This window comes from Octopus bimaculoides, chromosome 21 (genome assembly GCF_046866305.1).
Source record: "Octopus bimaculoides isolate indiv1 chromosome 21, ASM4686630v1, whole genome shotgun sequence".
Lineage (NCBI taxonomy): Eukaryota > Metazoa > Mollusca > Cephalopoda > Octopoda > Octopodidae > Octopus > Octopus bimaculoides.
The window spans coordinates 30752778-30762881 of NC_142948.1; the positions used below are offsets into that span (position 1 = coordinate 30752778).

General features: G+C 37.0%; 1 protein-coding gene across 1 annotated transcript in view; it reads right to left on the bottom strand.

The window, feature by feature from the left end:
- Positions 1-5250, bottom strand: part of LOC106875608 (glutamine synthetase) — a 70390-nt gene extending 65140 nt beyond the window's left edge. Inside the window, exon 1 of the mRNA XM_089339007.1 lies at positions 4766-5250. Within this exon, the coding sequence (XP_089195133.1) occupies positions 4766-4869 (104 nt within the window). The 5' untranslated portion in view covers positions 4870-5250. The remainder of the gene's footprint in view (positions 1-4765) is intronic.
- Positions 5251-10104: the final 4854 nt, after the last annotated feature.

The following is a 10104-nucleotide window of genomic DNA, read 5'->3' on the forward strand; positions in this document are numbered from 1 at the left end:
TAGTCGAAGAAATCGACCCCAGGACTTATTCTTTGAAAACTTAGTACTTATGCAATCGGTCTCCTTTGCTGAACTGCTAAGTTACAGGGACATAAACACACCAGCATCAGTCGTTAAGCGATGGTGGTGGAACAAACACAGACACACACACACACACACACACAAAAATATATATATACAGGGTTGGCCAGAAGTCACCCAACAGTAAATCAAAATTCTATAAATACTCTCTGTAATTCTGTATTGACTTGAATGGAAAATGTATCACTCAAGAAGGACTTCAGTTTGAACAATTTTCATGATGTTTCATATTTAAATGCTTTTATTAAATTCATTCAATTGCTAAATATAAATAAATCCTGGAATTAAATGGGTTTGATTTACCGTCAGGTGACTTTTGGCCTACCCTGTATACACACACACACACACACACATATATATATATAATACAAATAATATGTGAGTATATGCATATATACGTACATGTATGTACATACCTACATTTACATGTAAATATGGATGCATATCTAGGTACAGGACGTCACAAAAAAACGTGGGCAAAATGAATAACAGAACATAAACAGAGCACAAAAACACACAGGCCACATAGAGAACATTTCCTTCCTCAGCTGCCACCATTCTAAGACTAAGCGTTTATACATACAATGGGCTTCTTCCAGTTTCCCCTCTACCAAATCCACTCACAAGGCTCTGGTTGGCCCTAGGCTATAGCAAAAGACACTTGCCCAAGGTGCCACACAGTGGGACTGAACCCAGAACCAAGTAGTTGGGAAGCAAAATTTCCACAACCAGTGTTCACATGCATCTATCAACTATATACAGCTCCTAACTTTCTCCACTAAAGCATTCTAAAGATGCTTTTCACTTCCTTTCTAGAACACTATTTACTCGTTATTGATATATAAAAGTGACAGCTTTGTTCCTTTGTCTGTATTCTGGTCAATTATTCATACACCAAACCCTTGTACCATCAACAACTGCTATATGGTGTGATTAAACAATATTTGTCTATAGTTCAACAGCAAGTGATAAGATGAATAGTCACCGAAAAATTTAGATGGAAATGCAATGTAAATAGTGGTAAATATTCTGTTTTCTTAATGTGGTATATTGGAGAGCCATTCTTCCCTCCTGTTTGTTTAACTCACATATGCATAAACGCAGCACCAACCACCAGTGTGCACTCATAATGATTAAATATCTTGCTCAGATGACCTAGATTGTACGGCTATCGGCATAACTACAGATTGATGCCCCCACTATAGAAGTTGGTATGAGAGAATTTGTAAGCAAATCTGCTTATGATCTCTTGTGAAACAGCTCTCAATTTCTGGTTGAAGGAGAACCAGGGTTCTTAAAGCAATGGCAGAAGCAGCTAAGAAGTGTTCCAATTGGATCTGATCAAGCAAGAATGAAAGCAAATTTCAGGGGACATAATTTACCCAACATCCAACTAGTGTCTCAGACTGAACCGATTAAAACACACAATTTACCTTGGCTTTGGGCCACCTAAACCATCCAGGAAGGTTGCAATGGAGGAGTTAGTATGGCTGAAGTGTAATCAAAGGGTAATGGCCTGGGTGCAACTCACTCATCCCCTTTACAGTGTAAAGAGTTAAGGGCTAAGACAGTTGCATGACGGGGCTGGGGGCTTCTCTGAAAGCCTTCTACTATTCAACTATTTCTAGAGTTTCTTACCTCTCGTTTAGATGAAGATCATACATTTATGAGCATAACTACATTTTGGTGTCCCTTTAAGTTTATGTCTTTATAACCTTCTTAATAGTGCATGTCTTTCAAGGAAATTTTGCCAGGATAGATTTTCAATGGTGTAGACCAGTGGTTCTCAACCGGGGACGAAAATCAAGCTTTGAGGGGCAATGAATGCAACCATACTTACAACAGGCAATGGCGATCGCCGACTGTACTTACAACAGGCAATGACGCATCCAGTGCATCATGACAACAGGGGCTCTTCGCAACTGTGGTCAAACCGTAAAACCAACTCTTTTTCTAAATTCAAATACTGTAACTATGCACCTCAATAAGTGCGTTATCTTTCAGGATTTAGTTCACTAATTATACACTTAGTCGGATTTTCCGTAAGCTGAACCAGGTCCCTCTTCTGCTGCAGGGAAAAATGGTAACACTGATAAATTGTAAACGGTTGATGAGAGCTTTTGTTGAAAAACTCAGTCTTTTTCAAGTTAATTTAAAACCAAGACAGTTTCATGATATGCCCAAACGTTTTCTGACATCATATCTTATTGAAACTGGGTTTAGTACTCTCAATCACATTTTGTGGAAGGAAAGAAACAGATTTGACATCATTTCACGAGAAGATATTCATATCTGTTAGAGTACCATTAAGCCTAACAATAAATATTTAGCGGAACATCAACAATCTGAAGGCTCACACTAGTTAGTCCGAGGTTATAGTAGAAGACACTTGTCCAAGGTGCCATGCAGTGGGACTGAACCCAGAACCATGTGGTTGGTAAGCAAGCTACTTACCACACAGCCACTCAAAATATATAATTTTCCATTTGCCTTGTACTCATCTAAACGAAAACTGGAAACTTTATTTTAACGGGTCTTCCAATTTTATATTGATAATAATAAAGTCATAAATTCATTTTTATGCTGTGTATTGATCATGAGTAAATTATTAAGCAATTAAAAGGGTGTGGACTTCTTTCCTTTGAAAAATAAAATTTCCAAAACTTTTAAAATCTTTTATCAACATAGGAGTCATCTACACCTTCAAAAATAAATCTTAGCAAAATTTCAGTAAGAAATACTAATTATTAATAATGTAATGAGGAAACAAAGTCGGTGAGGAACATCACGATTCATTAAACGTAGACAGATGGACGGGCAGACAGACGGACGGACGGACAGACAGACAGGTAGACACGTTTATATTTATAGATAGATAGATAGACGTAAACGTACACACACAGTTATACGTATACACAGAAATACAGTTGCATTAAACTAAATATTGATTACATCTTGACACGTACTTAATGCTATTTTCTGCAATTACAGGTAGCAGAGCAACACATGGTCAGCCAAGTTGACAATAAGGCAGTTTCTTATAAAGCTAAAAATCTAAAGGTCATTTTCTCATTAAATCAGTTTTAAATCTGATATCTAAAAGGTGTGGCACTGTTTGCTTTCCTGGTCTGCTTTACTAATCCTGCTGTGGTCAATATTTCTTAAGGTTGATAAAATAATGAACCCATCAAGTACTGGGATAGATCTCTAGTAAGTTATGCGTTCCTATACAATGGCGTCGGAAATTACCTAGCGTGCCAAAATCCTTAATTTCTTTGAATATGTAAGCTTTAAGCATTGTATAGATAATAATTTCAAAAACCAAAATTTGGCTGGGGGTAGCCCCAATCCGTCTCACCTTCCATTTCGGTTTTGACTTCTGGTTCGAGAAATTTTTTTTTTTTCAAACTTGTTACGCTTATTTTTTAAGAATCCTAATTTTAGACGCTTAAAATATATATCTGAGCAAAAAAAAAAAAAAATAATAATAATAATAATTTCACAACAAAGTCAACACAGAAGAATAAGAAAAAAAAAAGAGGGAGCGGTACCCCCCACCCTCGATACAAAAAGAAAGTTACACATCCAAAGAAATTATGGTTTGAGGGGGGGGGGGGCGCACTAGCTAATTTACAACTCTGTTCCTCAAGAACACTGAAACTGTCCAAGACCGTCAGGCCTATGTTCCATGTTCTGAGATATTCCTATAAAACTTGGTTATCTTAACATCCAATATTCTGAAGTGCTACTATCTTTCCTCAGCACTGCTGCAGAAAAGAAGCCCGGTATGCTAGAAATAGTTACAACGTCGCTCTCAAATCGCAATCCATAGTCTAAAAAAGAAAAGACACACTGAGTAGTTAGTCCAGGGGTTTTCAAATTTTTTGACACCCCTTTATATTTCAGGCTTTACCTTAAGGACCCCCTTATAGGTTTATTGTCAATTAAAAGATTTCGATTAAAAAACATATATAAAATCAAATTGCTCATAAAAAGTATTTGCTGTCTACGGACCCCCTGTGGTCCGCGGACCACAGTTTGAAAACCCCTGGTGTAGTCCTAGATGCACTGCGTCTGAAATAAACAAAAACTGCAGGCAAGTTATGTCAGGAACGTCTTCGACCTACAGGTTCGTACTTTCTCTCAGAACTCACTTGGGGCAAGACGTGATTATTGTAACCCTTTTACATTTACTACTCTCTGAGGACCCTCAAAGGTAATTAATTTGTAATATATCCATAAAACACGCATCCATGCATCTGCACATGTTTGTACTTTTCGAACAGTTAAACGTCGTATATCGCGGGAAAACCGTTTTAAAAAAACAAATCTTTAAAAATTCATACAGTGAATAGAAAAACTGGCCAGGATAAAGAAATCTTTCAACAGATAGAATTCAAAAGAAACTTAGAGACCGTCTGTGTACATAGATTTGGAATTAATTCAGTTCACTGGCATCTGCCGCTGGACGTAAGTATATGCTAAGCACATCTACAGATTAGGGCCTCGCAAACTGCAGGAGACTTTAAAATAATTAATATGCATATTTTCAATCTCTGCAAGACTTTCTGATGCAAATTTTTTTAACAAGAGACCTCCAATCATGCTTTAAGGCCGCTCCCAAATTTAAATCAAGCACCGGACAAAGCCAATAAATTAATAAGAGAACATGTCGAACACTTACCTTCTCAACAGTTTAGTCACAGAAGAAAGCTTCAGATTATTTTTGACAGGACAAAGTAAGGGTCGCGTTGCGAGTTGAACGAAAATACTGCAAGTTCGAAACATTTCAAACACTTATTTGATTAAAATTTTTTTGTGTGTGTTTTTTCCAATTCTTTTCTTTTCGTTTTGTTTTGTTTGTTATTTCTTTTTATTTGATTTCAAATCTCAGTTTTTATTATTTTATCACTTTAAAAATGAATGATTTGTATATAAATATATTGTATATATTTTTTCTTTCTTTCTTTCACTTTTTAGTTCATTCCTTGTTTCGATGCGTCTTCTTACTTTCCTAGTCTTTCATCCTTCGTCGCTTTCAAACCTCGAAATAACCGCAAAACGTGACTGGTTTCAATGAAAATAAGTTTTATACTTATGTGTTGAAACTTATCTGGGAGGTAGCAAATGACTTTATCGTATGTTCTTCTTACCAGCTGATGGTGTTATGCGTTAACAGGGTGTTGATGGTAGATTTGTTGCTGCTGTTGTTATTAGCGTCGGAGGTGGTCGTGATGATAGTATTCAGAGTGATGGGGGCAGGAGCCGTTTGCCGGGAATTACTCTTTGCTTATCGATTAGTTATTAGGATCAATAAGAAAACAGCCTCAGCTTGATTGCCGTAATCATGCTGTAATAACATATGTACTTTTCTTATTTTTGTTTTGTTGGCACTTGAAATGAAAATAGAACATTGGGTATGACCCACTCTCCAGCCGATCCAATAATTTTTCTCACGAAGGCGGCGAGTTGGCAGAAACGTTAGCACGCCGGGCGAAAAGCTTAGCGGTATTTCGTCTGTCGCTACGGTCTGAGTTCAAATTCCGCCGAGGTCGACTTTGCCGTTCATCCTTTCGGGGTCGATAAATTAAGTGCCAGTTGCACACTGGAGTCGATCTAATCGACTGGCCCCCTCCCCCAAAATTTCGGGCCTTGTGCCTACAGTAGGAAAGAATATTTCTTCTCTCGTCTTTTGGATAGAGAAGAAATATTTACATCTCGATTTATTTACATATGTAACACGGAGAGAGAGAGAGATAGAGAGAGAGACAGAGAGAGAGAGAGAGAGACAGAGAGAGAGACAGAGAGAGAGATAGAGAGAGAGACAGAGAGAGAGGGAGGGAGGGATGTATATGTATGTATAATGCATGTACAAGCACAAATAGGGGTAGCTGTGTGTATTTGAGTGTACGTCTATATACCGGCTCTCTCTAATTATATATATATATATATATATATATATAATGTCTGTCTCTCTTTCGATACACACAGGTGCACACTTGGTTGTGTGGTTAAGAAGTTCGTTTTCCACCAACATGGTTTCAGGTTCAGTCCTACTTCGAGACACCTTGAGATACAGGCTTCTACTACAGTAGATCCTAAGTGGATTCGACGGATGGAAACTGAAAGAAGCTCGTTGTATGTATGTATATGCGTTTGCTAGGGAGTGTGTGTGTGTGTGTGTGTCTCTGCGTTTGTGCTTTTCGCCCACCACTGCTTGACAACCAGAGTTGGTGTGTTTACATCCCCATAACTTAGCGGTTTGGCAAAAGAGCCCAATAGAATAAGTACAAGGCTGTTGAAAAATAAGTCCTGGGGTCAATTTGTTTGAGTAAAGACGCTTCAAGGCTGTGCCCCAGCATGGTTAGTCAAATGACTGAAAAAATGAGGAAATGTCTGTAATGCTTTGAGTATTTACTCATCTTTCAAAAAGATGGGATAGAAATGGAGAGAATAGAACAGAGAAGAAAACTTAGAGGAATTGAAACAAACAGTTCTACAAATTCTAGCTTATTTTTCATTCAAATACCAATTTTCTATGAGTCTTAGTCGCAGGCAGAAGAATGAGTGGTTACGTGTCCTTTGATAAGTGGCAAACTATGAAACATGTCAGTATTCCAACATGTTAGTTTTTCTATGTATAAAGAATAACAGTGGAGGCGCAATGGCCCAGTGGTTAGGGCAGCGGACTCGCGATCATAGGATCGTGGTTTCGATTCCCAGACCGGGCGTTGTGAGTGTTTATTGAGCGAAAACACCTAAAGCTCTACAAGGCTCCAGCAGGGGATGGTGGTGAACCCTGCTGTACTCTTTCACCACAACTTTCTCTCACTCTTTCTTCCTGCTTCTCTTGTACTTGTATTTCAAAGGGCCAGCCTTGTCACACTGAATATCCCCGAGAACTACGTTAAGGATACACGTGTCTGTGGAGTGCTCAGCCACTTGCACGTTAATTTCATGAGCAGGTTGTTCCGATGATCTGATCAACTGGAACCTTCAACATCGTAAGCGACGGAGTGCCAACAACAAAGAATAACGAGGTGTAACTACATCTGTTTAAAACAGTGAAAGGCTTAAAAATTGTTGTTCAGCTACTTTAAATCTATCTTAGGTTTTGTAGTACATGATGTGCTGTGCATTAATATTTATCATTATTATTATTAATAATATTAAGGCAGCAATCTGCCAGAATTGTTAGCACGCTGGGCAATATGCTTAGCGGTATTTCGTCTGTCTTTACATTCTGAGTTCAAATTCTGCCGCGGTTGACTTTGTCCTTCATCCTTTCAGGGTTGATAAATTAAGTACCAGTTGCATATTGGGGGTGATCTAATCAACTGGCCCACTCCCACAAAATTTCAGGCCTTGTGCCTATAGTAGAAAGCTTTATTATTATTATTATCATTATAATTAAGGTAGCAATCTTGCATAATTGTTCAGAGTTCGGTCAGCCATGCCAAATTGTCCTTGTCCAAACAGACCCACCCAGTTGTCTCATTCTGCTCCAGTGATTTGTGAACATATAAAAGTTAATCGGCGCATGTAATTAGGTGCATGTGTGGATATGCTTTCATTCATGTAATGGATATGTCTCTTTTGTATGTATGTGTGTGCTATATGTATATATAGTGTATATATATATATATATATATACACTATATATATATTACATATATATATATATATATATTATATACATATTTTATATATGTATGAGTGTGTGTGTCTGTATGTATGTGTATGTATGTATATATGTATGATTATGCGTGTATGTATATGTATGTTTATTTGTATGTATATATATGCATACATACACATATATACATATATACACAACACACACATATATATATATATATATATATATATATATACATACTTATATATACATACGTACATACATATATACATGCATACATACATACGTATATTATGTAATTATAAGAATGGAAATGAATGTAAAGAAAACAAAAAAAAAATCAATGGTAATCAGGTAAACAGCGATCAAAACTAAATATTACAATTGAGAGAAAGCCAACTGAGCCAATTGAACAGATACCAAAGATGATATTCCTGAGATGTATACAATGAGATAATGAGAAATGTGAAACAGCAGATCTCAGAAGAAAGATTGTGATGGCTGGAAATTCATTTCGAAAATGTCAGACATATCGATACCAAGAAATATTAATATCAAACACAGAAATATCATCATCATCATCATTGTCATTCAATGTTCATGTCCCATGCTGTCATGGCGTGGCACCTTGGGCTGAGCAAACCCTTATGAGTGGATTTGGTAGATGGAAGCTGAAAGAATCCCATTGTGTGTGTGTGTGTCCTCTTCCATCACCGTTTGACAACCAGTGTTGATGTGGAAAAAGAGACTGACGGAATAATTACCAGGCTTAAGAAATAAGAAATCCTGGGGTTTGATTTGTTCAACTAAAACCCTTCTAGGCAGTGCTCCAGTATGGCCGCAGTGAAATTATTGAAACTAGTATAAGAGTAAAAGAGTAAGCATACTAGAAAACACTAATAAATAATTTACAAAAACCTAGTGTGACCCTTTTTCTTTTTAAAAACCCAGTTTAAAATTTCTCAAATGAAAGCTTCAATTACCAACATTAACTTTGACCTCTCTCTCACCTATTTCCTGCAATAAATTGAATCAGCATTTTCTCTAAACATTGTTTATGATTCACTTAAATAGAACTTCATCATATACACAAAGAATCATGATTAGCCATAAAGAAAACTTTAATCAGCACAAGTTGTAACATGAATGTGACATTTCTGTCTCATGAGCTACAGTGAAAAGTTTAATCTTTAATGTATAAGCCTGGCTGAATCCAAACAATAGCCATCACACACACACACGATAATTTTTTAAAATATTTTTGCATTGTTTTGGCAACAAAAATATTTAGAACAGTTATGTATTTGAGACAATGCTTCCTGAAAACAGTACTACTCTGATATGTGTGTGTGTGTGTGGGTGAACTCAAATTTACTCTTTTACTTGTTTCAGTCATTTGACTGCGGCCATGCTGGGGCACTCCCTTTAGTCGAGCAAATCGACCCCAGTACTTATTCTTTGTAAGCCTGGTACTTATTCTATCGGTCTCTTTTGCCGAACCGCTATATTACGGGGACGTAAGCACACCAGCATCGGTTGTCAAACGAAGTTGGGGGGACAAACACAGACACACATGTATATATATATATATATACATATATACGACGGGCTTCTTTCAGTTTCCGTCTACCAAATCCACTCACAAGGTTTTGGTCGGCCCGAGGCTATAGTAGAAGACACTTGCCCAAGGTGCCACGTAGTGGGACTGAACCCGGAACCATGTGGTTGGTAAGCGAGCTACTAACCACACAGCCAATTCTACGCCCGTAAAAATCTTCTGAAAATTCCAAAAACTAAAAAAAGTTATGAGAGGTTTATACAGGGTGATGAACCAGAATTCTTCCGGGGCATGTTTGGCCTTTAATATAGACCCATAGATCGCAACCCCTTTCACTTGATGGTGTTTTACAAACACCTCCCCCTCCTCCTCATAGCTTACTATAAATTTTTAAAATTAGCTGATTGTTTTAATCAATCGAAGCCTAATTCTGCACAGTGGTTTATTATCTGATAAAAGATATGCTTCTTTTTAGATATTACCTTAGCTACAGTACCCTATATTTTTTTTAATTCATATGTAAATTACCGAAGAAAATGTTGATTTATGTAACGAAATTATATTGTACCCTAGCGTATCATGAATCATACTTCTGCTGAAAAATTTAATTTCGATCACAGAAAGCACCTGTTCACTCTATAGTTATTGACAAAGGGAAATAACTTGGCCTATATAGTTATCTCCCTTGCAATAATTACAATTATGCTAAATGAAATTGAATGAATTGAGACAAAATTTCCATGAAATGAAATGCTCTTTGCTTAACTAAATGATAATAATAATGATGATAATAGTTACTGCACATACCCCAGCAACACGGAGGTAT